At 39.6% G+C, this 25521-nt stretch overlaps 1 protein-coding gene across 1 annotated transcript in view; it reads left to right on the forward strand.

Annotated features, from left to right (window-relative positions):
* Positions 1-532: 532 nt before the first annotated feature.
* The window catches only part of PRKAR1B (protein kinase, cAMP-dependent, regulatory, type I, beta), a 97477-nt gene continuing 72488 nt past the window's right edge, over positions 533-25521 (forward strand). Inside the window, exons 1-3 of the mRNA XM_010296275.1 lie at positions 533-735; positions 13117-13287; positions 17024-17115. Coding sequence (XP_010294577.1) covers positions 559-735; positions 13117-13287; positions 17024-17115 — 440 coding nt within the window. The 5' untranslated portion in view covers positions 533-558. The remainder of the gene's footprint in view (positions 736-13116; positions 13288-17023; positions 17116-25521) is intronic.

Consider the following 25521-nt stretch of genomic DNA (forward strand, 5'->3'; position numbering starts at 1 on the left):
CGCTGGGGGAAATAAAGAGGGCTTTGGGGTTGTTTTGCCCCCCGTTACCAGACTTCCCTTTGGGCGGCTCTGCCCCTCCTCCTGAGCTCCCCCGGGACCGGGAAGGGTCATTCGCTGTGAAAGGGAGAGATGTTAAAATTTACCAAAAATCCTTCTGCCGTGGAAAACTGGGTCTCTGGTGACGGGGACAGGGGAGTCCCCAAGGGAATAGAAAAGCAAGTCTTTATGCCGTCATTTAATAGCTGTCTTTGAAACTCATGGCCTTGTATGAGTAATTGCACCGTTATTTCCAGAGGTGGACTGCCGTCCAGGAGTTAAAATGCTCTTTTTGTACTTACTGGTATGTTGATTGCACAAAGATGACACAGTTCAGCTTTTCCACGTACAACCCCAGAACATTAAAACGCTCAGAATCGATCACTGTTGAACGGGCAGTAGGCAATATTAAAATGTCTTTGCTCCTCCAGAGCTCTCTGACAAAGGATTTAGGATCAGTCTCTTATCTCTTTCTTGCACCATTTTCTTACCTAGGTCTGTTTTCTGTTTACAAGCGTGAAGATGGCTGCTGCTTCTTCCTGCAATGTGGAAGAAGATGAGAGCCTGAAGGGATGTGAACTCTATGTTCAGAAGCACAACATCCAACAGATTTTAAAAGAGTGCATTGTAAACCTTTGCATAGCAAAGCCAGACCGACCTATGAAGTTCCTCAGAGAACACTTTGAAAAATTAGAAAAGGTCAGTGATTTTCAGGTGACTTACAATTTTTAAACTGAAAAAGATTGTTTAAAAAGTTTCAAATATTTTGGTACATTTTTCCTTTTAAATTTTAAATTATCAGGCTACTGTTAAAAAACAGGCTGTTAGAAGAAAAAACCCAACCCTTTATTTGCTGATGTCTTCTATAATATTGGCTATTGTATGGAATTTTTTGTGTATAACACCAAGATTATAATTTCTTGTCAAACTGTACTTGTTGAAAATGACCCAAAGAGTTACGAGCGTACTTTGTGTTATACTATATGGTGTCCTGAACTCTCATCTGTGGGAAGAACCTGCCTGCGAGAGCAAAAGATGCTGTTCCGTTTATTCCAGCATCAGGTGATATTGTTTTCCCTTCCCCTAAAACTGAGCAAAATCAGGGAACCAGAAAGTTCTGAAAACCATCAGTTTGCCATTTAATTTTACTGCTCTTGCCTGCCTGTATTGCTTATCCCAAGATCCTTCAACAAGAGATGCATTCAGAGAGACTGCGTATGCTGTGGTTGTCTTCAAAAGCAGTGTAGAGGGGGAAACATTTTAAAACATTCTCAGACAAATCCTTACTAAAGCCTATGGGTGTCTTTTGCAGGAAGAGCATGTTGTGTGAGCACAACTTTTCTCTGGGGATGGGATTTCTCCAGAAGTAAACGGGAGCACAGGGCTGCAAGTTGTTGGTTATACAACTCCTCAGTCTGCCAGAGACTTTATTAATGTACTTAGTTTAAGAAGAGGATTATTAACTTTTTTTGAAGGAAATGTCTAAAGTTTATAGGCTTAACATAGGAGTTTTATGTAGTTTCTTACTTCTAGAGGCAGAATGTTGTAAGGACAGAGAAAGAACAACACTACCTAGTGAATAATGTGTAGAGCTGATATATTACAGGTGATACAAGCATTTTATACATCTCATTGTCTGCTGTTCAGATAAATTTTTGTATAGGTGAGTATATGCCAAATTTGTGTAGCTTTATAAAAATGCAAACATTGCATTTTGGTGGAAGCCCAGTAAGAATGCCTGGAACATCAGGAAGGGTTAGGAAGTACAAGATGTTTTTTAATTCTAATGATTATTATTAAAAAAAATAGTCTTAGTTCTGCATATTCTAAACTTCTGAGAGCCAAGACCCATTTCAAGAGAGTGAAGTCTGTTGAATTTCCTTTATTGTGTTATGAATTGTTATCCATCTTAATGTGTGTAATTCCGGACTTCCTGTATAGAAGAATAAACACCATTTTTGCAAAAAATGTTAAAATATGCTGTAGTATTTTAGAACATTCTCCATAGCTAGTGGGATTGCTTGAGTTGTTGTACTGGAGGAGTTTGGCTTTATTGATCTAAGCACAGTACACAGAATTGAGATAGGAAGGCAGTTCATATCCTTGAGAAATGATATATTCTTTCACGTAATCTATTATTTCCCAAAGAACAGAGGATACCAGAATTCTGTAGCAGGATTTCTATCAGGATGCAAACACAGAAGCTGATGGATATAATTTGTCTCAAAATGAAAGGAGATGATTTAGAAACAACCAGTCTCAAGGCATCACATTTGGTGAATATCATGCTTAGTATGGAAGGAAGCTATCTTGCCACTGACTGTAGAGCAGCCTGGGAGCTAAGCCTGCTGAGTCTAAAGGATTTAGGATGCCTCTGGAGGTTTCCAGCACTGTAATTCTTGTTCCTACAGCAGTTTGACTTCCTTGCCCAACCATCTCTGAGGACTTTCTTGAGCTGAATTGCACTGTGGAGGATTTTCTGCTGTAGGATAATATTTTGACTTGGTCAGTTGCATAATAACAGTTGAAGGAAGGCTTGTAAAAATAGAGAAATCATTTCAGTAAGTTTTTTCCTGTTTTTAGAAGATACTTGCCATATATAGGTACTCTGAAGAATCTTAGTTGAATTGTCAATTTAACAGTTGCGTGTTACAGGCAACTTTTTATATGTGAATGACCAATACACTGATATGTCATGTTTGCCTTTAGCTCCTTTAATTTTGGTCCTGTGTAGGGAGAGGAGTGAAAATCTTTGGTTTAAGCATGGTTTTCTAAATGAAGTAATGCATTTTTCCGCCAAAGTATGGTGTTTCAGGGTTATTTTCCAAACTCATTAAAATAGACAACACGTTCCGCTGACGAGAGTAGTAGAAAAACAGTGTATCTGTCAAAAATTCATGTGGGCAGTTTACAGATGAAGCGTGGGATATTTTTCAAGTGGTTAAAAAAGGACCTTATGGAAAAAGCGTAGAGCTCAATCCATGTCAATGTGCTGGAGCTACCTCAGAGGTGAATACAAAAGAAAGTTTATTTCAGTTTTCTAATTCTTACTACATCTCATAAAATCAACTCAGAAAAGCAAAATTTATTATCATATTCAAGATCAGACCAGAACATAAATGCTTTTCACTTTACCTCTGATGACATCAGAGTTAGGTCCATTGCCTTCATCCTTCATCTGTACTGCTAAATGAAGAAGGCCCAGAGACTAACCCCTGACCCCGCAACACTAACTGGTCCAAGATATAATTCTTAGGTCTAACATGTCTAGGAGCAGGTTTGTTTTGGCAGGAGTGAGTTCAAGCAGCTCAGAACAGAGCCAGGGAATGAGCTAATAGTTGAGAGATGTGGCCTGTCTTGGGCTAATATTCAGGTCCGTGGCTAGGCCATTTTTAATTTCAAATTGACACAGCCTGAGAGGGCTGTAAAGTGAGAACATGAATAAATACTTATGAATAAAGTACTAGAGATTGAAGGTTTGATGTTTGATTCTGCAGTCATCGTTTTCAGCTGGAGAAGTGCCAAGGTTAGAAAGAAATGTCTGATGCCTTTTTAAGTTTGCAGCTTATTTGTATCAAGTAAAATATTAAAAAACATAACTGAAAATAATTGCAGGAGAACTTTAATAGATATTTTTCTGTTCACTTGATACTGGCAGGACCTGCTTTTCTTAAGATGCCAGTAATTGCTGGGAATCAGCCTAAGTTTCTATATGCTGAAGTTTGCAAGTCAGTTTTTATATGCTGTGACCTACAAAGTTTAAGATGACATCTACTCTGATCATGTTAGCAGTTACTTTGTAAAAATCTCTAACATTCCATTGAGCACAGAAAAGAGTTGAAAATGGTTTAGGTACATGAGATTTAAAAAATTATGTAATGTTTTCTTTTGAATAATTTGTTTTGCATATCCCTGTGACTGTATAGAACTTGTTGTTGGTGGATGGGGTGAGGAAAACTTTTCCCTTAAGGGTATTAATGGGCTTTTTTAGAGTGGGGGAATAGATGTTAGCAAAGAAACTGGCATTATTTTAACAGCTGTAATTACATAGTGTTTACTTGAAGACTAAAGAAGGCATTGCAAAAAAACCAGGGAACCCATCTTTTATCTCTGGTTCTTACCTTATGTGAAAAAGTTCATTACTAAGAATTTACGGGCAAAGATTTGTATTTTCAGCTATATTGAGACTGCATTTCCAGGTAATATTGTTTTGCATATACTGAACTTACTGTCTTGTATTGCTGTGGATTGGCAGTGGTTTTATGGACCCAGGCTGATGCTGCATGTCTTAAGATACCATCCAAAAAGAGAGTTTTAGAAAAACCTGGACTCTACTGACTGTAATTAAATAAAGCAAAATGAGATTATCTGTGTAGCTCCACCTGGTGATATTAGACAGTATTGCATACAGACTTGGTCAGGAAAACAACAGCATTTGTATGACAGGTTTGCTGTAAACTAGCACGGAAAAGGAAGTGTTTAGTAAATTACGAATTCATTCACTGTTAGAAAAATAAAGTTTATTTATTTATCATAAAAAGTTTCAGAACCAAGGGTATTTGAGCATCAAAATTTGAGCATCCAGCTTTTCTTCTGCAACACTAGTCTCTCCCAATATTTACATTTTGTCACAACAAGAAGCTTTTCAGTCAATAATATCCACCAGCATATGTCCAAAACAATGAAATTAATTCTTATAAGTACAGGTGATTATGCTAAGTATAACTCATTAAAATAAACTGGGGAGAAGTTATGGATTGGAAGGAAAATCCTATGGAAGAAAAAACTATTGAAAAAATGCATTCACTAAGCAGTTTGATAAAGACTAATACCACAAATATTTCTGTATCTTTCAAAGCTTGCCAAGCAGTCGGGCAATATCTGCTGGGTAGTCAGAAATGTTGCTGAAGCGTGTGGGAGCATACCTGAGCAACCTGAGACACTGATAGCAACAAAATGGTGGGAGCACCGGGTGCCTTTGCAGTGTGACTGCGGTTCTGAGTAGGCTTGGGTCGCCTCTGCTCCTGCCTCTCCACTGATGCCGGTGCCGGAGAGAGCTGGATGAAAATCAGCTCAGGTCAGACCTCTGTGATTGCGTAGTGAGCCAAAGGCAAGCGTTACAAGAGGTGACAGTTTTCTTGGAACAGGTAAAGGAAAAACTAGGTGAACTTTTAAGACCCCTCAGGCAAGCTTTCCTAAATGCAGGAGATTTAGGGAAGGGTGGAGGATGAAGGGGATAAGAGCAGAAAGACAAAAAGAACCTTTTCCTAAGAAATAACGTTGGTTATAAGTGAAGCCATGCTCTTATGAGCTTGTGCAGAACATGTTAGAGCATTGCTCAGCTCCCTTTTTACTTGGTGTGTCTACAAGTGTGAGTAGCTTTTCCGGTCCCAAAGTCAAAAACTTAACAAAAATGGAGTGTAGTTATGGAATGATAAGGGAAGTCTGTTTGGATGTCGTCTTTGTTTCACTTTGTTTCTCAAGCTATCATGTTTTACATTCATCAGGATACTTAATCCATGTTAATCTTGAAGCATTTAAGTGGCTTTAAAGAGACAGGTTCATACTTAGCTTTAAACACATGAATTAAATACCTTGCCAAATTTGTGTAAAGTTAAAAATGGTGCTGGGTCAGGCACTGTCTGATGGCAGTTTAGAATACAACAGACTTTGGGAAAGCTCTTGATGCTAATGGGCCTTTACAGCCCATTGTAGGGGCCTTCAAGCCTTATTTTACCAACTGATTTTTGAAAAAGTGTTTGTCCAGGCTTAAATCCCACCTGTATTGGAGCGCGTGCCTGCAGAACTGGCTGAGTACCTATGCTTCTGCTTGTCTGCAGCTCAGTAAATCCTTCACTAAGCTTTTGAGAGGCTGGTCAATCTACACAGCAACTCGCCTCGGACAAGGTAGAACTCCAGATTCAGGGATGTGAGTGTTTTGAGGCTGTGCTCCTGCAATTCCTCCTCATTCTCTGTGTTTTACAATCATCAGAGGATTGGGCAAGGTGCTCTGACAGCTACTGACCCATTCCGTTACAACCGATTGCTTAGCCAAGGCGAGGCAGTAGCTTTTCTGGAAGGCACTAAATTATCTTCAAAATTATTTACTTTTATTCTCCTTCAATTGCAGGAGGTGACTTGAGGAGCAGAGGTAGTTAAGCCTTTTTTGTCTTCCCACTGTAATTATTTTAAACTGAGGGGCATGCCAAATAGGAATGGTAGCAAGGAGAAAGACTATGTAAAAAATGATACAAATCAAACCAGATATCCAGTATGAGGATGAATTTTCATTTTGCTCTTGTTTTTCAGTTAGTTTTCAAGTAGTTCCTCATTAATATTGTCCTAAATGCAGAAAAAGATAACTTTTTATTTTTACATACCTTTTTAATGCTGCATGTATTCACTTTAATTAGGCACGTATGGGGGTTGAGACTGTCTGTCTGGACACCAGTAAGACTGGGTGGAGAACTGCAGTTTTTATAGCAGATTTAAGATTATTTGAGATTCGACTTTGTTTCAATTAAGAAAAGGACCTTAGATTTTGAAATGCTATAGGCAGGGGAATTAATTGCTTTCCAGTGTGCTCTGCTGAGGTCTGTGCCTCTGTGGCTGCCTGCTCAGCAGCCTGTGTTGAAGCTGTACCTTGATAGCTTTGTAAGCTCAAGCTGTTGAGGTTCTGCAATTTCCAGGAGCTCAGCCCGCTCGCTCCATCACCCCTGGGCAAGACATTAGGGAACTGAGAAAGTGAGCTGTGGGAAACTCAAAATAAAAACATGTCCATAATTATTTTAGCTTGGATTTATTGGCAAATTTTGAAGGATAAAATACTTAATGAATTGTGAGCATCCCACTGAAGGGTTAAGGGGGACAGGATTCTTGCCTGAGCAGGCAATTCAAGCTGCTGTCTAGCCTTAATATCCTTGTACCAATGAAGGCGCTCCTAGCACAAGGAAGTTGTTTTGGGTTTCAAAAATGAAATGCATGTGGAAGGGAGGAGGATGAAAGAGAGGAAAAAAAGCTGTGTGTGTATTTAAGGTGGGCAGCCCAGCACACATATTTTCATCTTTGTATTAACATCAGATAATTTCTTAGAATAAATTGTTTAGAATTTTATTGAGGAGTGGAAAATGTAGGAATGTTTCAGAGACAATTTCCACTCTGAAATGGCTGAGGGAACACAAGATTTTAAATAACCAACCTTGCTGTCAACAGCATATTTGATCTAAAGGCATCAGTATGCTTCTAACTGTTAAGTGGGCCTACACAACAGAAATATTTTAAGGAGCAAAATGGCATACCAGCATTTATGATCCCTCTGTTGATAACCTTAATTATCAGCTATCTCTTCCTATGTTCTGATGGTGCATTTCTGCCTCTTACGTGTATGCCTCACTGAGATTGGTGGTGTTTCTCTTGGATTAAGGGTCTGCTATGTTAGAAGGCTGGAACGAAAAATAAGTAAGCAGCTTTGGCATTACATATCCAGTGATTGAAAACTTCAGAGTGACTTAGGTGTTCTGATTGTTGCTGAAAAATGTGGCATAATATTTAACATTTTAGTTGAAATTATATTTATCTAGTAGAAATAGAGCTTTTCTGTGGGCATGTTTCTTCTTATATGAGGTATGTGTGCGTACGTTGTTATATGGCCAGATTTTAAAAATCAGAAGTGTTGCCTGGGTTCTCTTTGATTATATAAGCTTTTAAGTATCAAAAATATGGTCTGTGTTTTGTACCATAACCTCTCTTACTTTACTGTGAGGCGTATGTAAGAAAGGGAAGAGGTGGTGGTGAGCTGAGATACTGCAAGGCACTGGAGGGGAAGGCAAGAAGTGTTAACATGTTGTAGGAGGTTAAAGGACCCCAGTAAAGGCACTCAAGAAGGCGAGCAATGCAGTCAGAGCAGCAGAAGAGTAGGTGGATTTTTGGCAGGAGAATTTTTCCTAGAATGGAAATTGGGAATGAACTGACATGCAGAGAGGCCACCGAGGACTCAGTTGTAGTAGTCAAAGCGGTGGATAACTGTAGGGTAGATAAATACATCAGTAGGAAGGGTGGATGTTAAAGATGTTTCTTAGTGATGCTGTAGGAGAAAAGGTGGCATTTCACATTGGGAAGGCAGTGGAACTACAGTTGGGATTGTGTGAAAAGTCTCCGATTACAAGGCTGAACTATCATATAGATAGTAGAGTTGTCCAGTATGACAAAGACAAGACTGGAAAGGACGTTAAAACCTCCCAAATTTCTTCAGCTTTCAGTGATGGCATCAGTCAGTCCTGTGCCTCCAGCAAAGTGGAGTGCTTTGCCTTTGGCCTTTATTAGTTGCTATAAATCATTGTGTCAGCCTCCAGGAGTGATGGGGCGGTGTTAGAAATGTTCCTGTATTGAGAGCATCTCTTCTGGGTCAATCCCAGTGCGAAGAGAGATTAATTATGTGCGCATGAAGTATCTTGCACATTTTCTGTGAATAAATAGAAAGTGGATTCCAGACCTGTCAGTCAGAAAACTTTATGAGTGTGCTTGTGGAAAAAATAAAAAGAGAAAATATTTCATTTAGAGTGTACTTCGTGTTGTTGCTTTTGGATGAAATGAATAAATTGTAGAAAGCAGAGCAGAGATAGTGAGCAGTGATACTTAACAGCTGACTTGCTTTTAAAAGTCTCCTTAGGAGGCTGTTGTAAAGGTGCACAGTGATTTGGAGTGTCCTCAGGTGCTGTTCTTCCTTCAGTTGAAACATCTGAGGTGGTGACAAAGCCTGAATGGAGAGACTGGGAGAGGAGCTACTGGAAGTGAATTTCTGTTTGGAAAAGCTCTGGCTGATAGAGAAGAAAGCTTCTGGGTCAGGAAGCATGTGTATTCTTCAGCAGCAGTCTGAAAGGGAGGGTAAACCTAAAAAGTGGCTCAGCATTGTGGCCGCTTCACTTGCAGTGTTTAAACTTATTAAAAACTTGTGGAAACATTGATTGGGAAAGGCAATGACCCCACACACTGAGGACAGCATTCTAAATTCCTGTGTTTTTTACTTCAGCCTCTTCTAGCACAAATGTCTTAGCTGAAGGTGGACATTCAAAAGATAAATGGGTTGCTGAAGTTGTATTTATAGGCTCTTCTTTAATTCGAGGCAATCATGGTACATTTTCTTTCCTTTCCAGTGTTTTATCATTGAAGTCAGTGGTGGTATTTCAGTTTCACTATCTGCCTCCCCTAGAAATCCCAGGAAAGACTTTTGTTCTCACCTTTAGCTAGGTTTTTGGCCTCTTGCAACATGGTTTGACTAGAAGCAGGATTAGATTATGTATATATGAAATAGGGTGTTATTGCCACACAGCAGTGTTGTTTTGTAGATTTTGGGGGTCTTAATATATTATTGTGTTGGGCTGTGGCAATGACGCTAGAGGCTTCAGTCAGCGGCGCACATGTGGTCCCCTACTGCCATTTAAGACTCCCTAAATTATGTGCGGTATCCACTGAGGCTGGTAGCAGCATGAGACTCGTGTCCACCTCAGCTGAAAGCTGGGAAAGGTCACCCAAAATGGCACTGGACTATGGATAACTGGATCAGACCCTACATGTCCTACAAGTCAGGAGCATCTCCACTGAAGCCAGTGCAGTTACTGGCATGAAGGGAAGAATAAGGTGCCCGCTGGGGCTTGCTCCAAGGCAATTACACTGTTTTTTGCAGTTGTGTCTTCCATGTGTTTTCTCATTTTAAGGTGGACATAATTGGGCAATTTGATTGTGAATTATCTGTGCCATCCGAATAGAGAGTGAAATGGCTTGTTGTCATGACAACAAAAGATGGTGAGGTGTTTACTTGAAAGTGAGTTCTGCACAAGCGTTCACATCAAGCTGTGTCTGAAGATCAGTGTTTGAAGAACTATTCTTCAGAGAGTCCATTTGTCCTTTAAAATATCTGCTGTATTTGTGCAGTTTAACCCCAGGATATATGGAAGACGGCTTTTTGAAAGCTTAGCCCAGGACAGAGCGTACGCTTATTTTCAAAAGGCACTCTTTAGTTCAGCAATGGAAATCCTACCTAGACTACAAATAGCGGCATATGGAAAAGCCAGCCAGTCAACTATCTGCTGTTTATATAAAAGGAGTTTGTAGCGAAGAGACTTCCTTTTAGAATGAATCATATGGTAACTCACTTTTATAATCCTTTAATATCTTTTTGGCTTTAAAAGGTATTTGGATTTAAGAGCATGCTTTGTGATATTAATTTTATCTCACTGAGCTTTCTTTCATGTATAAATCTGTGCTGGGGCAGAGGAGATATTATTTATAATTCCTTGGAAGTGCCTTTTATACAATGTGTACTGAAAAAGAAGCGTGTGTTTGATATTCAAATGGGACAAACGACTGTTCTTCTCTATGAGTAAATATGCTACATATAAAAAGAACTGTGTAAGTGCTGCATACCATTAAATAGTTACCTGTCTGTCTTCTTGTTTTAGTTACATTTTAGTATACTTTCAGCTGCTTATTGTCCAGAAAGGTCTTCATTACCTTTCAGTTAAACTTACGAGGAAGGTGGATTTAGTTGTGTTCACTTAATATAAACGGAGAATGTTACACTATCAAAGAGATACATAAGCTACAATAGCCAGTAATATTATTTGAAATTCTTCAATCATAGGTTTGGTTTTGATGAATAGGTATTAAATATAATGATAATATGTAGCACACATACTTTTATGTTAAATGTTTGTATCTCTGCAAGTGCATAATTGTAATTAAGGAATCGAGAGGCAATCAGAGAGGAGTTTCATGTGGGGAAGAAGTTGATGAGAATGCTTAAATAGGACTTGTAGTTTTTACATGATAGGAAAATCTAGCTGAGTAATTTTTTACATATCCAGTGCTGCTATTTGAAATTTGAATTACAAATAAAAAGTTTCAGTAAGGATTTAATACATCTGCAGTCAGCTTTTTTTCTGGTTTTTGGTTACAGCATCTAGCTCAACTGTGTTATGGCCCAGGAGCTGTGGTGGTGTACTCCCAACTTAAATACTGATGTCAGAAAGAACTTGGCACTTCCTGAGGCAGGTCAGGACCTTAAAAAGTCAGATCTTTAGCCAGCCCTCTATGTTTTATCTCTGTGCTTGTCTCTTAAATATTTCAGTAGTCCTGTAAACAAATCAAGAATGTGTGACTTGTTAATTTGAATTATGCAGCATGGGAAATACTATTTAGTTATTTATTTCAAGTAGCAACAATACATCAAAGATTGGTGTCAAAGGCTCCTTAGGTTAATGAGAGGGGCGTTGTCAGTGATGATGAAGAAAGAAACTGGAATAAGACCAGAAAAGGCAAGTGGCATAACTAGATTTGTCAGACATTTGTAAACATCAATGGCAAAGCATATATTAATCATCTGTTTTTCTTGCAAGCTTAAAAATTGTGAACTTCTGCCAGTTTTCTGTACCGCTCTTTTCTGGTGTCATACCTGATGAGTTAACTATAACTCATTTCCTCTGTCAGTGAGACCAACTGGCTGTGTTGGTAATCTGCCACGTGTCTAGCACTGGTGTTCCCAGATCATCCCTCCTCTACTGAGTCCATGTATTGGGTCTGATTGGAAAGTCTCCTTGGTAATTAATTGTGTAAGACAGAGCCCAGGTTCTGGCATCCCTGTCAAAGGAACGTTGGTTTTATGGGGTGCACAGGGACTTCAGCTTTACTGCCTTTTCTTTTGGGTAGCCTGCAACATCGCTAATCTGAATTGTCTCAAAAATGCTGGAGTTGTTCAGGGAGTCGATGGATGATAGCTGGCTATGTGTACGTTGATCAACATAATCCTGAGACTATCAGGTGCAGGTTATGCTTACAGCAATATAATAGATGACATAAATTAAAATTACTGGACTACTGCTGCACAGGTCAGCTTGCCTCCTTACAGTGCTCATGTCTGTCCTGCATGTGCCCTTCGGTTTCCTGTATCAGATAAGCTGAGGACAGGACATGTGGTCCATCCCATCTCCAGTTCTCCCCTGCCTTAGGCAGGATCAGCAAAAACTGGAAGGAACCAGCTAAGAAGGCACTGAAGAAGTAGCAAAGGCAGTGTGGTGTGTTGTGAGCAGGATGCCAGGCTGAGGTGGCACCAAGGGAGCGAGGAGATGGGCTGGAAACGAGCAGACAGGCCCCTGTTCCTATGATTGATAGACATGGATGATGCAAAGGGAATTTTAATCCCGTGTGCTTTCCCTTGAATGCCAGGAAGCTGAAGAATAGGAGATGGGGGCCTGGGAAAATGTTGTAATTAAGGGTAATCTTATTTGTCTCAATTCTTTAGAAGTCAAATAATTCAGTGTATGAATTGACAAAGTCTTGCAACTCTGACATCCTTTCTTGAAGGTTTTCTGTACTGTTTCCTTCTCTTGTTGCTATCTCTTCAGGGATTCCCCTTCGTATTTTATCCTCTGTTCCATGAGCGTGAAATTTGGAGAATAACCTCCCTATTGGGCAGCTGTTGCTAGGCCAGCCATCATTTTTCATAGGCCTCTGGAGCCTACCTTGGATCTTATTTGCTTGGAAGTAGTCCCATTGATTGTAAATCTGTTATATGGCAGAAATTCTGGAGTAGGGAGCATCTTTGTTCTTTCTGGTGATAGGAAGCCTGCAAAGCAGAGCAAGATGAAGAAACCTATCTAATATATTCATGTGTGACTTCTGATTTGTTCTCTGTACGAGAGACAAAGATATGTACAAGCCAACTGAGAAAATAACAGCTGTGATGTTGGAGAGTAAGCAAAAGAGGCTTGTTCTTTTGTTTTCTCAGCCAGGAGCAGTTGCAAAGATATGTATGCAGTAGGTTTCCATTATTTGTAAGAAAGAGCTCAGCAGGTCAAGTATTGGAGTGTTGATACCTGTACACACATTGTAGTCAGCATCAATCCTTCATGCTGCTCACATTAAACTTTTAATTTTCTATCAGCAGAACACATGTGTAAATTGACAGTCATCCAAATGTAGAAGTGAAGGGCTTGCTGAGAGTCATAAAAGAAGTGTGAATCCAGTATATCCAGCAAGTTAGCTGCACGGGTAAGAGATGCTTCATTGTCTCTCTTTGCCTTGCAGGAAGAATGCAAACAAATACTGGCTCGGCAGAAATCCAGTTCCCAGTCTGATTCTCATGACGATGAGATTTCACCTCCTCCTCCCAACCCAGTGGTAAAAGCCCGACGCAGGAGAGGGGGGGTCAGTGCAGAAGTGTACACGGAGGAAGATGCTGTTTCTTACGTCAGAAAGGTAAGGTGTTGCCATCTATCTGATTCTGAGATATACAGGACAATCAGGTGACTCATATTTTACTCATAATTTGGAACGAGGTCAGCCTGTAGGATGGTGTCCTTATGCCAGCATGTGCATGGCTTGACCATCTTCTTCACACTCAAGTTCTTTTGCTCCCTCCTTGACTAAGTACTTTCCCCATCAGTGTTGCTTCAGCATTCTCTTTTCCTCCCCTTTTTGAGATGTGCTGCTAATCTGTTTACCCTTTTAACTGGGTGGGTAATTCTCAGCCATTTTCTTGATATTCACGGACTCTGGCAGCTTCTGAGTTTTGTCAAAACTTCACAGTTTTGGAAAGCAGCCTTTTCTATTGCAGCATTTCCTGCTTTTTTTTTCCCCAAAAGTCACTTCTAGCTCAAGTTTTCTTCTAACCTAGGTCATTTAGGTTCCCTAGACCATTCAGGCACATGGTTCCCATGTTGATTGGGTACCACCTAATCCGTGGGTTTTCGGAAGTCTGTTGACCATACTTGGGCGATTTTATGTGACCATTGTCTTTGAAGAAATGCCAATCCCGAATTAGGTAATTTCTTCAGTGGGAGTACTAATTTGGGCTTCTCGTTTTTTAACTGCCTTTTTCGCAAAAACATCTCGCTATGTTATATCCTTGATATCTCTTAATAACTCTGCAAATTTTTTTTTTAAACTGGCCAAAGAGCTTTCAAAGGTTATTAAAAGACAGACATTACAATAGCGTATGTCAAGTTTATTTAGGGAGCTAGGCTAAAAATGCATTTCATAAGGTTGACAGATGCTACTAATATGCTTTTGTGCATGCCTGGAGTAGTTTTAACCCAAAGAGCTTTTTCTTTATGGGAATACATCTTGTCAGGCACTGGTTTTTGGCAGAATACTTTTTGCCTTTGCAGTCAGATGTGTGTTTGTCATCCACTTATGATACAAGTTCACTGGCTGTTCTGGGGATTTCTGTCCCAAGAAACAAAGAATTAAGAGAGCCTTTAATCCTAAAAACAAGTATGGAAAAGTATTCTTGTGGCAGTTAAATAAGCTTGCAAGTACACAGTAAATTTTAACTGTTAATGCACTGCACTGTTAGAAAACTTATGTGGTATTTCAAAAGCCACTTTCAAACATTTTTCTTTCTGTGCAGTTTGCAATATCCCACTTAAAAACTTCCATGAAGAGATCACATTTGTTTCTGCTTAATATGGGCTCCATCTGACTCTTCTGAAAATCAGAGGAAATATTCCTTCCCACCCCCCCATAATTCTTTTATGTTTATAATGGAACCTGAGTTAACTTTGTTTTCTTCCTTTTTCAACAGTGATGCTAATAAGCCCTGACAGTAGCATGGGTAGGCAAGAGCCAGAAGAAGCAATACAGATTATATGCTGTGTGTTCTGTGAATAGGGCTGTTACGATTTTAATTTCCTAGGAACTGACTGAGCTTAAATAATAATAATTTAGGGGATGGTTTCTTGTCAGGCTACAGATGCTGCAAGTAATACAGCACTGGGAGGGTTTGTGTCAGTGCTTTGTCTTCTGTGATTAGCAAATGAATCCCATGGATGTGTGTTTGTGACAGAGATTTCTGGAATACAGAAATAAAAGCAGATACTGAAAGGACAATTTATAAAACTAATTTAAAGTGTAAAAAGCAAGGCAAGGGTTGTGTTAGACTATTGCAAACAGATGGATTTCAGATAGTAGCCAGGAAGAACAACTGGCTTGAATTCAGGTGTTGGATAGAAACATATCTGGGTCATAAGCCAATTTAAAGGATCCCTTGAAGGGGTGAACTATAGGATGAGTAGTGCTAAAGGCAGTGCAATGAGTTATGTCACTGGAGAGAAAATCAAAGGAGATTTAGCTTTGTGATTTGAGCAAGCACCTGGCATGGCTCCATTCTGAGGAGCACAAAGGAAGATCTCTGTGGAGGGTTATTTCATTGCTTCATTCCTGAAACAAGAAAGCAAGATTTGACAGCACATCTGACATAACATATAGATAACAACTAACAGAATAGGAATCTTGCTGTAAAGAGGATTATCGACTTGAAAATAACATTCAGTGATTGCTTGCAAGAGTGATATAAGAAATGGTCAAGTGATTCTTCCTGACATTTGATTTTGGTTGGATGCCTGGTTACTGTGACACCTAAAGAACCTCTTCTGTGTTTTCTGTGTCCCTGCCCCAGCAGACCCACTTCAGTCTCTGCCTTGTGGCTCTCCTTGCTGCATATTTAGACTGCTAAAGGCTAGTCTATGCTATTCCGTAATTAGCCATAAGGGTTGGAATTGAATGTCTTAGTGATTTGATTATCTACCCTTTTGGCTCATCAGCAATAAGCTGAACAGCTAGGGTATTCTTAATAGAGCAAGGGTTCAGGACTGAAATTCAATCCAGGGTTTTTTTGATAGGGTAAAAATCAAGAATAAGGTACTGGCCAAATGGTCATTTTATTTAACACAGAAGATTTTAAACTTTTAGTTAAATTAGATTACATTTCACCTTGATACAGATATTCGGTTTATACATATACGCTTCTCTAGACTTGAGTAGCCTAATGACTACAGCAGTCAATATAAGTGATGTCTGAAGCCAGAGTTTAACTTTAGATCATCACAGTGCAGTATCTTCCCTTGAAATAAATCTAGATCAATTCTTTGTGAGACCTGGTTCTTCATCAATTTTCCCATTTGAGACATCCTTCTTCTGGTTGGGTGGGCAGTATCTTGCCTTTCCAGGATGAGGAAAGGAAACTACCTGCACGTCACCATACGTAGTAACTTAAATAAGAAGGAGATACTATTTCTATCGTAAGAAAATGTGAACGATAAATGTCCATTATCGGACCTTTTTTGTACAATAATTAAAACAGGCAAACAGATGTTGATCTTCAGATTGGAGTAAGGTTTATTTAACACTTAGGACTTTTCCTAGGCTTGATTTTGTCCCGTTATAATGAAACTATTAAGGAAAATCACATTACTAAAGTCAAAGAACATCTGTTACAAGTCATAACCTTGTTCTTGTGTCTCTCGTAATCACAAAGTCTCTGACTATCAGAAGTAGATGCCTGGCAAATACAGAGATACGGTGTCTTAACAAAGACATCTTATCAAAATGCTTACCAAAGCATTAAAAGCCCAACTTCCAAAAGTCTTGTAAAAAAACTTCACCCAATATCAAAACATATTCCTGAATTTCACATATATTCTGAGAAAATTCATGTACAACAGGACTTTTGCCTTCTCCCCAATTAACAAATAAAAATGCCTCTTCATTCTCAAATGCAAGTGTAATCAACACCGGTTTACCTTTTACCTAAAGAAATGTTGCTCATTCCCCCTAATTTAATTGCTTCTGATATTGCTTGTGGGGGAAGAAGAATATGAAATATGTTTTCCTTAGTCCAAGGGATTTGAAAGGAGACTACACAGCCGCCAGTACCTGCTAATTATAGTATTTTACGGATATCCTTCTCTCCACTCATCCTGGATCTTATATTTCTTTTCTGGTTGTCATATTGAGAACATAAATTCTTATCCTCACATTATCAAAACTGTAATTTATTACTTTCTTAGTGGCTTTATATTATAGCCTAAACCTGTTTCCGTGTTTGAAATAAAACTGCATCCATTATCTTGAATAGTGGAATTTTCTATAGATTTTAAGATCTATGAAGAAATACAACTAGGCATGTAATTACCCTTCCTTCTTTTCTCTACAGGTGATTCCAAAGGACTATAAAACTATGACTGCTCTGGCAAAGGCCATCTCCAAGAACGTGCTCTTTGCTCATCTTGATGACAATGAACGAAGGTATGAGGCGCTTTATGATTTAAAGGAATCTATAGCTTAACCTGAGGACAAGAAGTTATATTAAATTTTAACTCAGGGATCAGAACTGCTCTCACTGACACATTTGAGTCATACTAGATGCACCCTCACACACACTTACGGTATTATGACAGAGGGTAAAATCACTAGCTAAAAAAGGGCAAGAACAGGTCAGAATGTATTCAGACATATTCAGTGTTTTCACATCAGCTGTGCCTGATAAACTATATTCTTGAATACTTAAGGCATTGGCTAAAGCAATCTCAGAAGCATTTGTAGTTACTTTTGAGAATTCAGGGAAGACAGGTCAAGTACTGGAAGAGTGAGAAGGAAAAAACATCATGTTTATAAACAGGTAAAAGAGAATAACAGGCAAATTATTTTGTTCTTTGAAAAACTAGAACAAACAAATTATGTGTAAGCACCTGAAGGAGACCAAGGAGTTCAGTAACAGCCAGCGTGACTTTTAAAAACTTGAAAATATCTTTCTACAACTGAGAAGCCAGTCTCCTATCTAGAGAAGGCACAACAGAGTCCAGACAGCTTGACTGCTAGCATGGTTTTCGACATTAGTGTGTATAATAGTTTCGTAAACAATCGAGGGAAACATGTCTTCAGTGAAACCACTAAGGAGTCTATGCAAAACTGATTGGATTGCCATACCAGGTTGCAGTCGTCAATGGTCCATCGTTATAATGGAAAGATATACTGACGTGTGGGGAGGGTTGGTCTGGTTTTCATCATTATTGATGATGGTGGTGGTGAAAGAGAGTATGAGTGTTAAATTTTTACGTGACATGAAGATGGGAAGGACTGCTAAAACATTGGGCGACAAGGCTAGAATTCCGAATTATGCTGACGGGTTGAAGAAATGTTCTAGTAAAAGCAGGATGGATTGTCACTGAGCAAAGTGCAGAGAAGTATACTTAGGCAGGAAAAACACCTTTGTAACCATAAGACCGTTTTGCAGTTTGGTAGTTCCTTGAAAAACGATGTGGAGCTTATTGTGAATCATGGTCTGAGCATTAGTCACTAATGTCAAGCTGTTTTGAAAACACTAACATTTTACTGGGGTAACTAAACAGGAGAACATGCAAGACAAGTCCCAGCTTTGGAAAGATTTCAGCTGGAACACAGTGTCCAGTTTGGGCATTGTACCTCAAGAACAAACAGTTGGAGGAAATTCAGGGAAGAGCAGTGAGAGTGATCACAGATTTAGATAACATCACTTCTGAAGGAAGAATGGGGTTGGTTGGCCTACATAAGTTTTCTTCAGGGTCAGAGGGACACGATAATAGCTTATAATTGTCTATGAATAATGGTGTATGAGGAATAAATTGCTGTGTGTGCCAAAGAGTAAAGAATAATGGATTTAAAATGATGCAGGAAAGAGTCAAGTCAGATACTAGAAAGAGGTCTCTGACTGCTTGGGTAGGTTGTGGAGTCTCCACCACTGGAGGCCTTTAAGAGGAGATTAGGCTACGGTCTGCCAGGAATGACATAAGTAGGGTCAGTCCTGCCTTGCAACAGAGAGGCTAAGTGATGTCGTGAAGCCCTTGCCAACCCTACTTTTCTGTGCTTCTGTGCTTAGAAAAGACAAAGACTTTGCCTATACTGACATTTTTAGTACTGGCAGAACATCAGGATTGCAGTCCTTCAGCAGGGCTACTCACATGCTTTCAGTGAAAGCATGTTCCAAGTGTGCAAATTTTGCTCTCTTGCAGGCGTTTGCACAGTTTAATTACTTTGTAGTCCTAATTATTGTGATACTGCATTAGCATGCAGATTTCTGGAGTACTTAGAAGAGGATTAACTTTGCACGTTTCTTCTAGCTTTTTCACCCACAGCAGAGAATTCTTGTACAGCACTGCTATAAATCCTAATTATACCTCTGGCATGCTAATGTGACAGCCATTGGAAGGGTAGATTTTAGGACTGGAAAAGGAACATTTTGGTAATACGTTATCAAAGTAGGGTGAGAGGGAAAAAACTGAAGGAAAAGTGCTTTTTCTTGCACTGATTGTACATCATGGTTGTGGTCTTTGTGGTCTCTCCTACCCGTTCCCCATATCCCATTTACCTCTGTCAGCCAGACTATCCTGTTATGGGTATATGTTAGGAGTGAAGAGGTGTGCAGATTCCCATGTGTGTGCTGCAGCTGGGTTGTAGACTGTCTGCTTTTGCAGTCCTCAAACTATGGCTTGACCAGGTGTATGCTGCCTTTTCTGTCTAAAGATTTAGAAACTTCTTGGTGTCTGGGTTGTGCACTGGAGCATATTCAGCTATATACCGTCTCCCTTGCTCAGAGGATGTGTCTAGGTGCCTAATTAAAGCCTCATGACAAGTACGGCAAGTTATTCCTGACATTGGGAAAAAAAAGGAACTCACAGAAGGACGCATACATTCTGCTTTTGCAAACAGGATTGTGATGAATCAGTAAATTGTTCTCTGCATTTTACTGAGCTCACTCTTGACCGCATGCTGTTGCCCTTGTCTGGTTTCGTTTGTCAAGTGTGGAGAAATCAGCAAGTTGGAGCATACCATTGCCATTACTTCCACTTTGCATCTTGTGGATGCAGACACGTAGTTCCGTAAAGTGAGTGATGTATGGCTTCATTTGGGTTCTGTCCTCCTGGAATAATGGAAAGCTGGGTAAGGATATTTCATTTTCTGTGCTGCAGTGGCAGTGTTGGTATTTATTTTCCTATGTGTTTTCTACACTGAAGACAGTATCATTCTTTCATTTTATTTCCTGGCTCACCATTCGCCAAGGTGTAGGAGGTGTTCAGGTGGGAGAAGGAAGGACTAGTAGGGCTTAATTCCTCATTTACAATGGATGACTCTTACATTTTTCCTTCTCCTCTGAAAAGATATTTATGTTAATCTGCTCTACGGCTGTGCAGCCCACATGACTTGTGTTGCACTTGCTGCTTGGCAGCTGTGAAGGTCCTTATGTCTGACATAAACCCATATTTATAAAGGCAGTGTGTAGCATATTATCTCTGTGTCAGATATTCCATATGAATGATTAATTGCATGAGAAGCCATGCTGAAGTTAAAGTAAACAAGTATCTTTTTGCACTGGTGTCTGAAATAGTTTTGTTCAAATCTTATTTTAAATAGCATCTTTTCATGTGCCATGCTTAAAAAAGGGGTTGCCATCTATCTCATGCACACACAGACATGCACGCACATACACACAGTCTCTGGTGTAAAATTATACTGAAAAGTGCAATTAAAGGGGATCTATAACTGCATCAGTAATAAAAGCAGCAGAGCTAGTTATCAGCAACTTTTGCCAAAATTTTCATTTCAGGAGTAGCTAATATTATAAAGAACAGTGCTGCTCTGAAAAGTGATGGGGCAGTCCACTGTTTTCTTGTGAGACTTTTCCACTGACTTCAATAAGATCTTGATTAAACTCTGGAGTAGGGTCCTGGTTCTCCCAAAGCCAGTGGCAAAATGCCCATTATCTGAAGTGGGAATGTGCTTTTAACTGTTAGAGAGCTGCTGTTCTCATTTGCAAAATCAGGATTGTGTGGTGCTTTAATTGTTTCTGCACCTGATGTATATTTTCTGTGCATCCTCCTTTGCCTAGAGCTGTCCTGTTACATGCACACTGACATAAAACCTCCAGTTTACATGGATGTATCACATGCTCATTATCCAATTTTTTTTTTTTTGATTGATGAGAAACTAACTGTAAAAAGTTAAAGCAACGGTCAGGGCTTCACAAAAATGCTGTGTTTTAGTAGGTATAGTTTGATTCTGGTTGTTTATTAAAATGTTGCACATCTAACAAAAGTACTGGAATAGTCACATGCAGGGTAAGTATTTATGAGCTGTGGGGAAAAGAGGGATGTTAAGGGCGTGATGGGCTTAATTACGGACTAAACAGGTTAGTGAGTTGCAGATTATGCATGAATGTGTATCACTGTGCCTACCTTTGGGCTCATCCTTATTTCTTGTCTTGTTATGAGCCCAATCTCAGTTACAGTCTTCTCAGAGTAGCCTCGTGTTGTGTGTGCTTTGATGGGGTTTGCGTCTGTGGTTGTGAAGTGTGACAATGCCCTTTTGCTTTGTTCGGGCTTGATCTATCTTCTTTGCAGCTAGGATGTATTTAATGCCTGGACAGTTGGGCTTGGATTTTGATAGTGCTGTTATATCATCCTGTAGGTCCCTAGGCACGTGTGCTCTAACTTCTCTCTCTTCCTTTCCCCCACCCCATATGATGACATATTGGCTGGCTTATGTCCACATGGGGCTTTTCCCCTTCGTTCTGTGTTTCTTCCATACCCCACTTCCTTTGTGACTCCACTCAAAAACTCTTGGAAGAGACTGCTTAAAGGGTTTTACTAGGTGGGCAACGGAGCTTATTAGTCAAGTTCAGATGAGAGGGCAGCAAGATGTTTTGGAAAACCAGAGTTCATACTGGTATGCAAACATCATGCAGAAGCTGTGGAGATGGCCACCAGGAGGACAGCTTTCCCAGGTAGAGAGCACTGTGAAGACCTGCTAATTATGATCATGGCAAGATCAACAGTTCTGTGCCTATCTGGTCCTGACTTGGTGCTCACTGAAGCCTCATGTACACATGCACAGTCCTTCAAAACAGCTTCTTGTGTGACAACTTTGAAAGAGCTCCTTGCAGCACAGGACAACTTCTGATACAGAAGACAGTGCTGTGCAGGCTGTGCATGCAGGAGAACTAGGACTTGCTCTGCAGTGAACAGCCTTGAGAGAAAACGTCGGTGGAGCTGGACCTATAGCCAGGTAAGAGGCGTTCATCCTCTTTTTCATTGCACTGGGGAAACGTGAAATAGCAGCATTAACTGTGAGGGATTCTTGCATTATAAACATAAGTTTATTTTTTCGTAAGTGATGTTCTTTGCAACAGTTTGTCTTTAACATCAGTTGAGAGCAGAAGCCATCTTGTTTCTCTGCTTTTCATTGCATCTGTGATGCAAGAGGAAGTCCCAGCAAAAAAAATAATTAAACAAAATCCTTGATTATGGCATTTGTACCTAATAAAAAGAACTCAAAGATGAAATTACAGACTTTGCAGAAGTGCGTATTTCAGAAAGTGCATCTATCTTTGAATGTCCCTCCAGAATGCTGGTGGGAAGTTACACTTAATAACATTCAAGCATTGTCTTAGGTGGCCTGTGCTATAGATTCTAATGGCTGAATAAGGGGAAGAAATTCCTTGCTGATCTTATCCCTCCTGGTTCCAATGTGATCTCATGGTTCAGGTCGCTTCTGAAGGCCATTAAGAGTTTGCATAAACTGTCCCCCTTCTGTTGCTCTGTGGTGCTCGATAGTTTTGCATGTGGGAGAAATCAGCAAGGCAGAGTGCGTTGCTCTGATGCCCCCTCTGCTGCTTTGGTTTTGTTCAGACAGCAGGCAGTGAATGATTTCTGCCTATGCAAAGATAGAATTACACCCATAAGTTGGCAGCATTTTGTTTCCTTTCCCACTCTTGGATATGCAGCAGATTAACATCCTGTAAGACTTCCTAGTTGTGAAATGGTGTATAAAGTCAAAATTGGTGACAAGGGGCTAGTCTGATTGTCCTCATCTCGTCTAACCTGGCAGTGTAGCTAGTAAGAATTTTTATCAGTTCAGCATGTAATGCTGGAATACAAGTACACCCACTTGGCTTTGCCATGATGTTGAATAGGAAAGGGGGAAAAAAATCGCAGAGATTGTTCATTTTCCTTCTGTGGATAAAAAGAAAAGATATGTTTTCATCATTTCATTGACAGGATGAAATGGATGGGGGCAACCACTGAGAGGAGGGCAGTGAGAAGGTTCAGAGGTGACCTGCTGTGGGAATGGAAGTTGGACCCAAAGCTGATGATTGTCAGGGAGGAGGAAATACAACTGAAGCATAACCAGTGGGTGAGAGAGCAGGACTGAGAGCAGCAGGAGTATCAGTCCTGGTTCCAGGATGTCACCAGTGCCTGTCTGCTCTGCTGTGAATCATGAGCCACGTCTGTCAGCCCTTGTTCAGAAGCTTGGTGGCCTCCTGACCACGTAAAGAAACGGAATGATTAAACGTTCACCGTATCTGTATGTAAATGCTATGTAAAATTTATATGTAAAAGCTATGTAAAACTTGCTCATCAAGGAGTAAAGAGAGTAGATAAATATTTAACATGCACTTCCAGACTCCACTTTTGGCATTTTAGTTAATATCATAATTTTTACAAACATTTATTCTTTATCACTAATATTCAGGCAGCTGTAATGCCTGCAACAGTTTTCAGAATACTTTTGTGTATTTTATTACTTGGATTAATAATAAATTGGTTTGTTAGAGCAGTATACTGGTGTGAAACTCCTTTGGAAACAAGAGTCAGGGAATTGTATTTAATGCTTTTACTAAAATATTGAGCTTTTGTAAAGGCGCCAAAAAAGCAACCACAAATGAACTAAAGAGTAGACAAAACTGATGTATTTATTACAGCAACACGCAGTGTTGCATTTACTCGTGTGTTGCCTATATGGCAAAGGTATGAGAATAAAGGGCATTTTTTATTTTCTGTGCTTGTCAGGGCCAAGATGCAAAGATGAAAATTGGCACTTGTACTGGGTATGCAAGTCAACTGAGAGTTTTTTTCAAGCAAAAATTCTTACTCTTTTCCTAGCAGCCTCCCAAACCTTGCGGAGGGCACATGCTACTGTGATACTGTAGATAATATTGGAGGCAAGTTGTTGTAGATGCCATCATCTTGCTATTAGCATTTCAGAAAAATGTTCTGCTGCCTTCTTACAAGTGTGTTTTAAGTAACCCACGTTCTGCAATTCAGGCAGTTTTGTAAGCCATGACTGGTGGCAAAGTGGGTTCCTGTAGGGATTTACGGGGCATAAACATATGCTATTTGAAAGACATTATTGTCCAAATTAAGACTTCCTCAACACTGAGACACAATAATGTTCTCGAAATGTATTAAGGGCTGCCACCGAGGGGAAATGAGTAATCATGTATCTGTGTCCTCTGAAGACAAAGTATCAGAATTAGGCTTAAATTGTACAAGATAGACGTAAACTAGACATGTGGTGATAATTTCTAGTAGTAAGGGTACTTAGATTGTAGACTCTGTAGTTGTTAAGAACAGGTTATGCAAATCTCTTTGAACATAATTTAGTTTATCCTCTGTTTGGATGGGGGAAGTCTCTTAGCTCTATTTTTGTAATTCTTGGATCCTTGGTAAACTAGTGTAGTCTTTCTGTATACGTTCTTCTTTTATCTTTGTCTTCTTTTATCTATTTGAAGGGTTATTTTTACTTCTCACATCTTGTGTTTTTTCAGCTAGCTGAATCTAATTCACCCCAGCTTCCTTTGCAGATCAGATTGCTCAGACCACTGGCCATTTTTGTTGTTTTCCTCAGCTTTCTCCAGTTGGTCCACCTCTTTCTTCTTACTTTGTATTTTTCACAGCAACAGGATACTGTTGACTCCTATATAGCATAGGATTCCTATATCACTGGAATCGTTGGATCCTTTCCTGCAGAAATGCTGCCTTGGCAGTGAATCTTCACCATGTATTTATGCCGTTCATTATTCCTACACAAATATACTTAGCTGTTTTGTCTTTATTGAAAGTGTATCTATTTTCTCAGACCATTTCTTCCATTTGTAATCACTTTACAACCTAATGTTTTCTTCTGAAGTGCTTGGAGCTCCTTTACAGCTAGGTATTGTCTTCAGATTCAGAAAACACACTCTTTATCCAGGTCAGTAATGATTTGGGTACTTTTTTCAGTACAGGCATAATCTAACATGAGAAAAGTAGTTTTCCATAGCTAACAGATGAATTTTAGTTGTTGTCCTGTTGATCTTATATTAAAATATTCTTGAAACTTCTGGTGATTAGTGAATTTCAAGGACATTATTATTGCAATAAGCTTTTTTCACTTCTGCATAATGCCATGTTTTATTAAAGTACTGGCTGCAGGCCAGCTGGAAAGCCTCATATATGTGGAGGAAACCTAAGACGGCACCGTTCAGGAGCAAGATATTTTAGAAACAGGATGCCATGGCTATGACATATTCATTACACATCCTGTATTTTCCTTGCATTTGTAACTTAAGTCTTTTGTTAAACAACAAACAGAGATCTAGCTTCTGCCTGTGCTTCGTCTATGCCTATGGTGTGCAGAATTGTGCAAGAAAAATTCCCTTCCCATGATACTGCATTACTATTTCTGTATCTCCAGGACTCCACATTGTGCTAAAACTACATGGATGTTTAGGAGGACTATTCACTCTGCCTGCTGTAGGTGTCTAAGTTAGCTGGTGCTCAAAACACCTCGGTTAGGAGCCTCAGGGCATGGTTTCACCATTGATTTAAGCCAAATTCTGAGCCGGTACCAAAGGAGGAA

The sequence above is a fragment of the Phaethon lepturus genome, unplaced genomic scaffold (assembly GCF_000687285.1).
Source record: "Phaethon lepturus isolate BGI_N335 unplaced genomic scaffold, ASM68728v1 scaffold13681, whole genome shotgun sequence".
Classification (NCBI taxonomy): Eukaryota; Metazoa; Chordata; class Aves; order Phaethontiformes; family Phaethontidae; genus Phaethon; species Phaethon lepturus.